The 12,878-nt window shown below is 46.1% G+C and overlaps 1 protein-coding gene across 2 annotated transcripts; it reads right to left on the bottom strand.

Moving 5' to 3' along the window:
* Positions 1 to 2,038: 2,038 nt before the first annotated feature.
* Serpina10 (serpin family A member 10) lies at positions 2,039 to 8,603 on the bottom strand. 2 transcript variants are annotated; one of them, XM_036205544.1, is made up of 4 exons: positions 7,901 to 8,603; positions 5,874 to 5,985; positions 3,656 to 3,806; positions 2,039 to 2,230 (listed from the first exon to the last, which is right to left on the bottom strand). In XM_036205544.1, the coding sequence occupies exons 1-4, from the start codon at positions 8,601 to 8,603 to the stop codon at positions 2,039 to 2,041; spliced, it is 1,158 nt and encodes a 385-aa protein (XP_036061437.1). The 2 variants fall into 2 exon arrangements, with proteins under 2 accessions (XP_036061437.1, XP_036061436.1); XM_036205543.1 differs by having other exon boundaries at positions 5,874 to 6,147.
* Positions 8,604 to 12,878: the final 4,275 nt, after the last annotated feature.

The raw sequence follows: 12,878 nt of genomic DNA on the forward strand, positions 1-12,878 counted from the left end.
CAGGAGGATTAAAAAGCCAATGGGTGTCAGATAGGAACATCCACTCATATCTTCATCTTCTCAGAAGACTTAATCTTCTTTAACTGGGTGTGTTGACATCTGCAGTGCTGGCCTGCTTGTCACTGGCTTTGGCCATGTTCATTTCAGTGTGGTATAGCCATAGGCTTCCTTTTCTAGATTTCATCTCTCAAAGTCAGAAAAGAGCCAGAGCCCTCTTAAAATTTCTCTTTCTGGTCCCAAGTTCAATTCCCAACATACATGGCAGCTCACAACCACCTATAACTATAGTCCTATGGGACCCAAATCCTCTTCTTGTGTGCAAATGTACATGTAAACAAAACATCTGTATACATAAAATAAATCTTTAAAAAAAAATTCTCTTCCTACTATTTCCCCACAAACACACCGGAATAACTAAACACAAGTACCTGCGAATGCCAGTTAGAGCCGTCTTCTCTCTTTGTAGGCCCCAGAGGTTTCTGGTCCTAAATGAACATCTATTAATGCCTGGGATGACTACAAGAGTGAGTTCATGTCGAGACTGTGGCAAGGAAGTCTGGTTTAGACTGCCTCTTGACACTGCCTCCTTTTCATGTTGCTCTTGACTTTCAGTCACTAAGTAACTAATGAATAAATTAACTTTAGTTGTGTTTATCTAGTAGATAGCAGATAGAAATGCAACGAAGCATTTAGTCAGCACAGCTGACATTTTGAGACTAGTTAGCCCCACTCAGGAATTCCTGCTTTATTCCCCACGTACTGTCTTATTTCATTTCTTAAGATAGAAAATGACTGCCTAGGAATAGAGGTGTTTTCATTTTCCTTGCATACTGGGACAAAGTCCATGCTTACTTTTGTTTAATCACAGTGTGTGGCTGAGGCAAAGGCTGCCCACTACCAGCAGTCTCTGAGAGACTGTGGAGAAGGGAGATAGTGTAACAAGGACTTGAGACTAGAATAGGAAGGATTGGCTTACCATGGTCACACTGAGTGGCCTTGGGCAAGTGTTTTCCTCTTACTGAGATATAAGGTTTGATACATTCATCATGTGCAGTGGGCGCTAGAGTCAAGGCCCTGCACACGCTAAAGGCTCACCAGGGTGTTTTCTTAATCAGCAATGAGCAAGACATATACTTTTTGTTGGTAAAATGAATATAATTGAGAATGTATTCATCATGATAGCAAAGCAATTATAAAAGGTCATTGTTAGTATATTATTTATGTGTACATATAAAATGAAAACATTGAACTGGATTATCTGTGGTTCCTGTGATGGAGGCATGTGACTAGATGTATCATGGAGATGAGTGGGTGTTGTTGAGCTGGACATTGTGATTAGGATGGATATGGTGATTTCCTGCTAATTTTAATTTTAAAAATTCTGTGATTAAAACAGTACAACACAAAAAACACTGAGTGTGATGGCACACACCTTTAATTCTAGCACTCAGAAGGCAAAGGTAGGTGGATTTCTTCGAGTTCAAGGCCAGCCTGGTCTACATAGAGTTGCAGGCCAGCCAGATTTATGTTGTGGGCCCCTCTGAAATGGGGAGGGAGGAGGAGAGGGGAAGGAAAGAGAGAGAGACAGAGACACAGAGAGAGGCACAGAGACAGAGGACAGAGAGACAGAAAGAGAGAAATTCTGGGATAAACTAAAATAACACTGACTTTGCATGAAGAGAGAAATGGAGAGGGAGAAGCATGCCTGTAGGAGAAGGTCCATGTACTCCCCAGAGACTTTGTCCTACACCAGCTGTCCTTTCTACTGCTCTCAAAGTCCAGGTATCTGAGCTGCACAGAAAGACTCTCCTCAACTAGTCTCCAGTCAGTCAGCAAAGGCTCTCAGGGGCAAGTTTAAAATGCCAGACAGATTACCCAGACATCTCCTTAAAATATGAGTCATTTTAATTTCTGTGTTAATCAGAGAAGAGCCACAACAAACTGGCTGGATACAGAGGACAGAGGACACACCCTTTACCATCGACCACCAGCACTCTGGCTCAGCACTGGCTGTGGCTGAGGCTTACACACTCTTGAGTCACAGGACAGTGGGGTTCACCACCCTGCCCAGAAACAGAAGCACCCTGGACATCTCCTCATAGATCATGAAATGAAAAGGTCGGTCCACTTTGATGACAGGAGGCATGGAATAAGCAACAATCTCTGACAGTGTCCCTGCCACTGCTTCAGTTCCTCTTTCATCCACCTCAAGCACTGATTGTTGTAAGACCTAGAAAAGGAAAGGATGTGGATGAACATTTGTGTGGCAATGGGAAGAGGAAATTGACAGAAATTTTCTACAGTGCTTCTGCCCACCCAGCCATGTTCCTGGGGTTCAGTGTTGCAGCCTATCTTTGCTAAGAGGTGTATGAGATTGCACCAGAGACTGCCTCATAAATCAAAACAATACTCGGAGTCTATGGGAATTGGTGTGGGGTGTGTGAGATGCATCCTGGGCTTGTAACCAGGGAAGCTGGCTGGTAAATTTCTACATGTGGGCATCCAGTAAGTATTTATTGAACATGTACTTTGTGATGCTCATTGTTGAGCTGAGCTCCTGGCCCTTGAAGGCACTTTGAACTGCCTGATACTGCTCTGAGGCATTTCCTGGGGGCAAGCCTGAGGGTTTGTGGTGTCTTCCTGGACCCTGATTGCCTGTGCTCAGGCTGAGCTTACCTTTCTGGCTCCTACTTACATAGGTACCACTTTAAATCTCTCAGAACTGACAGTTGCATGGACAAATCTGAATCAAACTCTTGATTGTAATGGTGAGGGAAAGAGTCATAACGAGCACAGACCAGGAATGCTAACTAGTTCACTGTAGTGCATAGAACTGCTGCAAGAACCAAGATTACTTCCCATGAGAAACACTGATTAGCTAAAGAGATTTGGTGTGAGCTAGCAAGAAACTAACACCTTCATTGCCAGCCAGAAGGATGCCAAAGGACTCAGCATGTCCAGGCACCTCAAAATATCTTCCAGAGGTACCATCTTGGCCCCAACACCAGTAGCATGAAGTATATGCTTACTGTTACCAAAGTTGAGTAAACTTGTTCTCAGTACTTAAGAAGCAGGACCAAAAAATGTGAGTCAGAGAACTTGCCAGTAAACATATTACAAAATTATCATCCTTTTATGTATTGGGCTGCTTTTCAAAGAAGGGATGAGTTCCTTGTCTGAAGAATGGGAAGGAGGGGGGAAAGATGAGAGAAAGAACAAGAGGGTCTTCTGAGGCTAATTATAGAGGAAGGTGGTATATCCATCACAAGGCATGGGAGGTTGGGCCAGGTGATGACTAGGGATTTCTTTCATGCTAAAGGCAATAGAATTTCATGATCCTTTTCAATATTCGTCATAGGTGCTGATGGGTTATATGCCAGTGTGTATGATGGGCAGATGCCTCCCTCGGCCTTGGGAGAGAAGAGAGATGGAGCTTTTCAATGAGTACCTAGTTTTAAAAAAAAAGGTGTTTGAGTAGTATGGCTTGAGGTCCTTTGAACACCCAGCTTAGATGCTACTTCAAGTTGTTAGAACTGGAATCAAATTCCCTACTACAACTAGACATTTAATTACAATGACATGGTTTTTGAAGTATTTGTTGGTTGCAGTGGCACTGCATGCTGAGGACAGTGCCTCAGCACAACCCCTGACTTGCCTTGGACACCTGAAGATCTCTTGCCATGGCTGAGAGTTCGCTGAGGTCAGCTGAGCTGGAGAAGACTTTCCTGATTCCCACCTGCTGGAGCAGCTTATGCATCTCATACCTCTGGTCCAGCTTGAACTTGGGAAAGAAAACCTCCATTTTCCTGTGGCACAAGGACAGACGATAGTGAAATGGCTGGGGGCTGCTGACAAGGACGCACTTTCTTCCTTCCTCCAAGAGTATTTCCTTTGCTTGACTGTATATAGCTCATGTGATCCTTTTGTAGTGTTCTATCAGAGAAAATACTTCTGGCTTATGAAGCATCACTGTATCTACCCCAGTGAGCTAGATAGTTCTTAGCTCACTACCCCAAATCCTTTTTAGCAAAGAATGCCAGACTCCATGCCCATTTTTTTATGTTTAAAAAACAACCCTAACCAACTCCCTAGCTGCTTCCTGCATCTTTGCAGACTGCTGGAGGATGCTGTTCCCAGCCCAGAAACCCAGACTAAAGTATTACTAGAAAACTTGGGACTGTGCAGACAAAGGAAGCAAAGAGGACTTTCATCTAGCCCTGCCATCTTAGCCTGGGAGGCTCTGAGGTTATTTATTTTCCCTACTGTGAGTTCTCTGAGATCATGAGATTTGGAAAGGTGAGTTTTGTGGCTCAGAAAAAAAAAACAACATAAAAGCTACTAATTACATCAAATTAATCTTAATTTTCAGTTTTCTTGCTCGGTAAAGAGCAGTCAAAAGTACATGTACCAATATCAGAGTTGTTGCAAAAATGATCGACATATGCAAGGTGTCCAGAACAATGTCTGGTATACAGCAGCTATTTCGTAAACACACCCTTCCTCCACTTCTCTCCTTGTTGCACAGCTGGACCAAGGCTTCAGGCTAGAGTAACTGAGGATGTGACACTTCCTAAGTGTTAATTCTTAAATATAGTCAGTCAGCAAACTTAGTTAGGGTTTCTGTTTCAGTCCTTTGCTAGTGCCTTAAAGATGGAAAAAAAAAGACAGAAAAATGAAGTGAAACCTGTAGCCAAGGGCCTTGGATTGAGCTCCTCTCTACCAGTTCTGGAGTGGCAGGACTTGAAAGGCACACCATGAGATTCTTACTGGAGCTGTCTGCCTTGTGTTCCAGCAGGTGGACTGACTTCCATCAAACTCCGGAGTGTCTACCCTGCCCTTCCATCTCTTCTCTACACAGAGTCCCCTCCATGTTCAGTCTTACCTGCTCTCATGGTCCTAATCCCAGCCAGGCACTTGTCACTCCTAGAGTCAGACTCTGGCCTAGCCCTGGCCTGGCCTCCTTCATGTAGGCTCAGGGAGACATTTCTAGTCCAGATGTTAGGGCTGAGCTATGAACTCACTACCAGACCCATTCCTTTCACAGTCTTAGTAAGTGGTGCACCCATCTTTGAGATGCCGAAGCCAAGAACTACAGCTATTGTTGACTGACTGATATCCCCCAGGGTCCACATCTCTGTTTTCTTTCTTTTTCTCCCCACCCATTGCTTATATAGTAACCAGTGTCATCAGTTGTTGCTTCCTGACACATCCAGAGTCTAGTCTCCCTCTGTCACCTCACCGGCTCCCACCATAGCCTAAGCAGTGGCATCTTGAACTTACACAGCATCTTCTGACTGGCCTCCTCATGGTCCTCCTCATTCTTAGTGCCTGCTCCCAACACAGGCTCCTGTGTGATCCTTTCATAAGATCTCCTCAAGCCTCTGTTCAGAACCCTCTGTGGCTCCCCATCTCCTGCAGGCAAAGCCCAGGACTTCTGTGCTTGTGATGTGAGGTCCTGAGGTGGCCATCCCTGAATCCTCTCAGCTCTTCTCCAGTGGCTGCAGCTACACAGGCAGACTCACCACCAGATGAGAACATCCCTGGCTTTGGCCTGCACCTACTGATGTGCTCTGTCCTCTTACAGTGTTGTTTCTCTCCCTTTGCCCGGCTTCTTAACTGATGCAACTATGACATCAATAGGTACCTCAACAGGCAAACTGTTGTATTTGCTGAGTTAATGAACAATAAAGCCAGGCCTACACTGGATTGATGTTGAGGATAGAGTGGAAAACAGGACAAATATTGCTTCCACCTGCAGGAGCTTGGTGCTCACTGGGGAACATGAGCAGCAAGCCACAGGGCATTGGGTAAAACTATTGGGAGTGGTCATGAGGATGGCAGGCCAAGTCTGCGAGGCAGGGGAAGCATCATACCTGGTTTTCATATTCTGGAGCCATGTCTCCACGAGATCTGTGGTCAGGTAATCCTCCAGGGCCAAGTGGTCACCTATTTTTTCCATGAGCACCACTAGCATGGTGGCATTTCCTTGGTAGGGCAGCTTGAGGATGTGGCAATGGAACTTGTTATCGAAGGTAGAGGCAAAGTTGCCTTCCCGGTACATCATGGGCACCTTAACTGCCTTGTATTTGTCCAGGTGGAAAGTGTCAGCCTCGGTGAAGATGGGGTCAAATGGAGTCAGCCACTTCCCTGAACAAGTCAGAAGAAAGCCCCTGTAGAAGCGAGCCTTCACAGAACACATTGGTCTTACTCAAGTGGTAGAGGAGAGAGCAACCTACCTACCCCCCTTACTCCAAACATGAGCGCTGTTCCTTTTCAAAGTTTGCTTGGACCACAGCCCAGCCAGCAAATTCCCAAAGACCAAACTTCAGATCTGCCCATGTCCCACAATGAAACCACACACAAAAGCAAAGACGTCTCCCCTCCTCTCATTCGTTCCCCTTGTTCTGGACCTGAACAAAACTTCATTTCCTGGCTGATGGCTTCCAATGCCTGTCTGCATGAAGGACTCATAGCTGTCACATGGCCCCAGCATGCCTATATGCAAACATGTACTTTACAGGTAGTGGGGGTGTTTCCAACTCAGCACGTGGTTCTGGGAGCAGGAGAGACTGCGATGTGACTCTGAGCATCTGTTTTGGGGTGCTGGCACATGGCCCTGCTTTTTTGGGGTGCTGGCACATGGCTTTGTGAGTCTCCTGGTACAGCCTTAAGTACCAGAGGCACCCACACTATACCCTTGTGCCCTGTTGGAGGTGGAAATCAGGGTTATGAGGTCATGGGGTCCCTCTTCACGTTTAGCCTCTGCCATTCGAGTGTGATCTTGATCAACCTAGCTTCCCCAACCTTCACCTTCATCCCCTTAAGAAAGAAGACAGTGGCCTTATTCTGCTTGTACATTGCCAGGAAGAACAAAGATGCAGCCTGTTCCTGTCCCATGGTGGGTAGTAAGTGCCAAGCACAGTGTTCAGTACCTTGCATATATATCAGCTCTTGTGGCTTTATACCTATATCAAGTTAGAGTCCCAATTTAAAAAAAAAAAATCCAAGACCAAGGGACTAGAGAGGTGGCTTAGCAGTTAAGCGTACATACTGCTTGTACAGAGGACTCATGTTAGATTCCTAGCACCTATATTGGGTGGCTCACAACTGCCTGTAGCTCCAACTCCAGGAGCTCCAGGAGGATCCAACACCTCTGACTTCTGGGTGTACCTGCTCTCTCTCTCTCTCTCTCTCTCTCTCTCTCTCTCTCTCTCTCTCTCTCTCTCTTTCTGTCTCTCTGTCTCCCTTTCTCTCTTTGTCTCTCTCTCTCTCTGTCTCCCTTTCTCTCTTTGTCTCTCTATCTCTCTCTGTCTCTGTCTCTCTGTCTCTCTCTATCTCTCTGTCTCTGTCTCTCTTTCTCTTTGTCTCTCTATCTCTGTCTCTCTCTGTCTCTGTCTCCCTCTCTCTCTCTCTCTCTCTCTCTCTCTCTCTCTCTCTCTCTCTCTCACACACACACACACACACACACACACACACACACACACACACACACTCTATAATAATGACAACAAATCCAAGGGCAGAGATTTTGCCCCAGATCACAAAAACAGAGAATGGGAGTAGAGATGCAACCCAAGTCTTGCTGATAGTGAGCTGCTCATTCAACAGCCCGGTGCTACCTCTTCCAAACATTAGAAGAAAACCAGGCAGAGGAGCTGTGGAAACTGAGGACCACATGTCTACAAGTGGTGAAAAGGGGGCTCCAGGGCCACAGGTCTGCAGTGGTGAGAGTGGGGGCCTCAGAGAAAGCATCAGTCCCTCCTCAATGTATGCTGGACCTACAAAGCAGTGCCCATGCTTGCAGAGCATCCTTTAGTGCTAACTACACTGACCAGAAGAAGGAAAGGGAGAGAGGGTCAGGTTTTTGTAGCTTTGCAGCAACAGAACACTATCAAAATACCTTTGAACAAGATGTAGTCCACCAGAATTAACTTTGTTTCAGGATTAATCTCATCAAAGAGCTTGGAAATTTTCCCCCGTGTCTCTTTGTTAATGTAGTGGTTCATGAGCCCTTTGGCCTGTGAGGAATTTCGAAAATTTGTAGGCACGTACTCTGTATCAAAGTACTTCTTGGATAGATTGAAGTAGGTCTCTTTGATATCAAAGTCCTTGTGGATGAAGGCAAGGCTACCCAGGGTGAGGTCCAGATCCTCGTTGCTGGAGAGGGTCTCTCTGAGCCTCTTGAAGAGGGATGGGAGGATCAGGGGTCCTGCTTGGCTCAGGGCCTGTAGATGGAGCCCATTCTCCATTTGGACTTTGGTCTCTCCCTTGGCCCCCAGCATCAAGCTCACCATGGCCACTGACAGGCAAAATGGTGAAAAGATCACATTGCCATCGTGCCTCATGGAGATCTTTCGAAGCAGGCTGAACCCGAAGTTTGAAGTCTCATTAGAGAGCTGTTGCAGGCTAGTCCTTGGCCAATATTCTTCCTCTTCTTCATCACTGGGGACAGTCCACGTGTTCTCTTCCCAAGTCTGGTTCTGAAGATCCTGAGACTCCAACTTTGCTTGAGCCTCTGGTGAATGGGAGCTGAAGTTCAAACTGGTTACCAGCCACACCTCTGCCAGGAGGACAGGAAGCAAGAGGCTAAAAACCACCCTCATGTGCTCAGCTGTGGAGGCCAGGGGCCACTTTCCTTCATCCTGAGAGAGAGAGAGAGAGAGAGAGAGAGAGAGAGAGAGAGAGAGAGAGAGAGAATATCTTGATATCTAATAAAACATCTTTGCTAGGTGTTGGCTTCCCTGGGTTTCTGTAGGTTAGCTATACCCTAGCTTGACCTGGAGCAGATAGATATGTGGAGGGTTACCACCTGGGGTTTTATTATTATTATTATTATTATTATTATTATTATTATTATTATTCAAGCCTTCTTCCATGCCCTGTCCTCTGCCAGGTCCTTGAGCATCTTGTGGTCCCTCCCCAGTTTCTGCTCACTGGCTTTCCTCCAGCAGGGCCAGGTATGGCTCTTTTCTATGGACTGGACCCCAGAGAAAGATCAGGTGGGAGCTGGGGCCGTTGACTGATCTGCTCAGTCTTTGCCTTATCATTTAGCCGCAAGACCTATCAAACAGCCCTCCATGCTAGCCACAGGACCTTGATGTGTGACACCTCTGATTGGGGATTTGGAGGGTCCAAGAGGGAATCTGACAAAGGGAAGGCTTCCCCATACAGAGTTTTCTGATTTAGGCCCCTCCTCTCCTGCACTTCCTGTACCCAGTTCCCAGTAGGTCTCCTTCCTCTACCCACAGCTCCAGGATGGCTGCAGGAAACATAGCTGATTCTCTTTTACACAAGACCTGGGCTCAGCTCACTCAGTCTCATTGCTCCTAATGGCACACACTGGTTATCCATGCCCCAGTTTTACAGCCTGGTGGAACCTAACCCTGCCTTGGCAGTGGCTTTCCAGCACCACACTCCTCCTCCTGACTGTCAGTTGCTACCTCTCTGAAATTCCTCTTCCCCCTCAGACCCAAAATGTGGCTCTGGGGCTGTGCCATTCATTATACTTCCTTTCTCCACCAAGGACAGCCATCTGTAAACCAGGAAGTGGGCCCTCACCACACCCCAACCATGCTGCCCCTCACTTTGGGCCTCTAGAACTATGAAAACTCATTTGTTAAGCCTCCAGAATTTTTTTTTTTTATTTTGCTTCAACAGCCTGAGATGCCCAGGAGAATTCTATCACTGTGTTTAGCTCAACTTTGTAAATTTAAACCCCTCCGAGTAGTCCTGATTTCATAGTTGCTTCTCATAGCCTCAGCCATCAGGGAAATGCCCAGTGCACGGTGTTACCCTTACCCCAGGACTAAGTCTCTCACTGCCCCTGAAGTGGCCCTGTAATGCCTGGCTGTTGCTACACCTACTTACTAAACAGTGGAACTTGTCCTCACAGGCTTTCATTCATCGCGGGAGCCATCTGCAATATATGCAGGTGCTTGCTCCTGGGATGGTGCTCCTGGGACTAGGACACCACCAGGTATGCTGAGGACACACCTTGTCACACAGAGCCTGAACAGTAGGAAAAGGGATGTTTACCTGACACTTAGCTCTAAGCAATGTGTGGAGAGCAGTGCCTCCCTTGCCTCTCCCCAGCCCTGGTGGGACCAGGCTCACATGCCTAGGCAGTGAGCTGTGGCATACAAATGCCAAGTCTTCAGAGCCATTGCCCTGGCTGTCTTCTATCTGTGGCTGGCATGCCTTCAATGCCACCCTGAGCCCAACTTGGATTTACAGGCATTTGGAGTTTTAAGCTGGAAGACCCCATGCCTGCCCCCTAGATCTCACCTTGAAGCCCACTAAGACAGAGTGAAAGCAGCTCTTCTCCCCACCTTTCGCTGTTAGACACTCTGGAAGGCCCCCCCGCCATCCCCCACCTCTTACCAGTTCCAGACTTCTGGTGCTGGGATCATTCAGAGCAAAGAGACAAGAATAAGCTTTGCAGCCCAAAACCTTCTGCAAATATTTGTTATTCCAAAGTGTGGTCCCCTTAGGACTGTTACTGATTAACACCCTGCTGGGATATGGTTGAGTTTCTGGAAATTCCCTAGGTTGGTCCTGTGGCTCCAACTATGACCAGAATTCACAAGAGGCTCACCCTTGCAGGATGGGGAATGAAGGTTCTAGAAAGAAGGTTATGGTGGGTCTCATGGCTGCTTCTGGGAACCATAAAGGGGTTTGGGTGGAATTTAAGACCTACTGTCTTGTCCCCAAGGAACTGTCAGTCCAGTGGTGGAGACTGGCTTCCTACTGGGTCACCTCTTTCAATACAAAGCCTGTTGCAAGGTCACTGTACTATTTTCTGTGTTGAGACTGACCCTCTCAAGCAAGAGCTGAGTCGGAGCTGAAAGATACTCTTTAAGACACAACTTTTTAGACTTAGCAGGTTGCCATGTGTAAACTTGGTTATGTGTCCCTTCCTATTCTTGAGGAGAGACTTAACATAGGGGGAAAAAGTAACAGTAATTTGTAGCTTAGTTGGTTGAGTATTCCCTGGGTTTGGTCCCCAGCAGTTCATAAAACAAGGCATGGTGGTGCACACCTGTAATCCCAGCACTAGGGATGTGGGGGCAGGAGGATCAGAAGTTCAAGGTCATCCTTGGCCATATAGCAAGTTTGAGGCCAGCCTGGCTACATGAGACCCTATCTGAAAAAATAAAAGAATTTCTCAAAAAAAAAAAAAACCCAAAAAAACCCCAAAACCCAAACCAAAAATCAATAAGAAACAATTAATAATGCTCCAACTATAATAGGAAGGCAAAAGAAAACTCCATGCCTTTAAATACAGTGATATTCCAGAAAATCTACTCTGGTAGATGTGGCCACCTGCTCATCTCATGATGGAGGCCAGCCATTGGACAGGAAGGTGGCCATTGGGGAAGAATTCCATTAAGCAATGGACTAGCTGACTGGAAGTTGGTGACCAGTCATCTTGAAAAGCTATCTTGCCAGAAAGCAGACTAAGCTCTTTTTATACAGAAGGCATGTGATCGCCCACTGGCAGGTGCCTCTTCATAGGTAAAGATGGCTAGATGACACATCTCATCTGAACCAAGGATACCCAAGGTGTTTTTCAGTTCTTCATATATCAAGAAAGACATTGGTTAGTATATTTTGTCAAAGACTGTTATTGCCTTGTTATTGGTTAGTGTGGGGGAGGCAGATATCTAGAGAAGCACAACACTGCAGTACCTGGACTAGAACTCTGTCAGGTGAGTGGTCTCTGTCTATTCTTATCTGACTCATTTTGAAAGAACAGACGAGCATCACCCTACAGGATGAGTAAGAGCCCATTTTTCACACTCCAATTTAAAGACATTTTTCTAAAGCAACAGTAAGTCCAGTAGCATTTGTTATGGTGTCAAACTGAAGTGCTGGCCATGGCTTGTGGAACAGCAACCCCTAATCCTACCTTTGGGGTATGAAAACATTTCCATTTATCCTCATTTTCACTCTCGCCTACACTATCCTCTGAAGAATATTTATCACAGATCTTTGAAGAACCATGAAAATCAATTTTCTGAGATATTGGAGACCCCCTGTTTTCACCATAGAGCTTTGTCTATTTTCTGTATGAGATATGGAAGCAACCAAAGAACAATAAAGATCAGATCTGGAAGATTCCTCTGGAACAACCTGCATGAGGTGGACAGAGGTGGGCAGATCCAAGATCACATTGACATGAAGTGGGATTTTGTGGGCTTACTGACAGAAGAGTGACCCTGGGTGGTATCAAGTCCAAATGTACCCCATCATTGGGACTAAATGGGGGCCTGCTTGGTTGGCTAGTGTGAGTGACTTCACTGTATTAGAATGCTGCCTTAAACTAAGATCTGAGTCAGGCCCATTTTTGGTACCAGGGTCCTGTTGCAGCATTCCATATACATGCTAATGGTTTTTCTGTCTATAGGCAGCTGGGGAACCAGCTAGGATCATATGAGGGCAATCATGGTGGCTGCAGCTCAGCATGGATGCAGCCTGCCACACTGACTTCATATAAAGATTGTAGATTGCCTCATCTTTGTAGGGTACACAGTCATTCCCCCACACCCTTTACATGTGTGTGTCCCATGTCACATTTCCCATTTGTTTTTCATATAGGTAAATATAAGTATACTTATTAGCATTATTAAAAGAGATCCATGGATTCTTAAGTACACTCAATACTTCCCAACTCAGGGCTGGTTTTTTATTTAAATTATGCTTGTAATTATGTGTGTCTCTAAGAATGCATTTATGCCTCCAACTCATATCTAGCCCCACAGAACTGTTCCTTGTTCCCCTTTCCCTCCCCTCCCTTAGTCTGCCCTTCCTTCCCTTCCCTGTCACTGTCCCCCTCTGTCTCTCTCCTCTGTCTGTGTCTGTGTCTTTGTCTCCTCTGT

This window comes from Onychomys torridus, chromosome 14, assembly GCF_903995425.1.
Source record: "Onychomys torridus chromosome 14, mOncTor1.1, whole genome shotgun sequence".
In the NCBI taxonomy this organism is placed as follows: domain Eukaryota; kingdom Metazoa; phylum Chordata; class Mammalia; order Rodentia; family Cricetidae; genus Onychomys; species Onychomys torridus.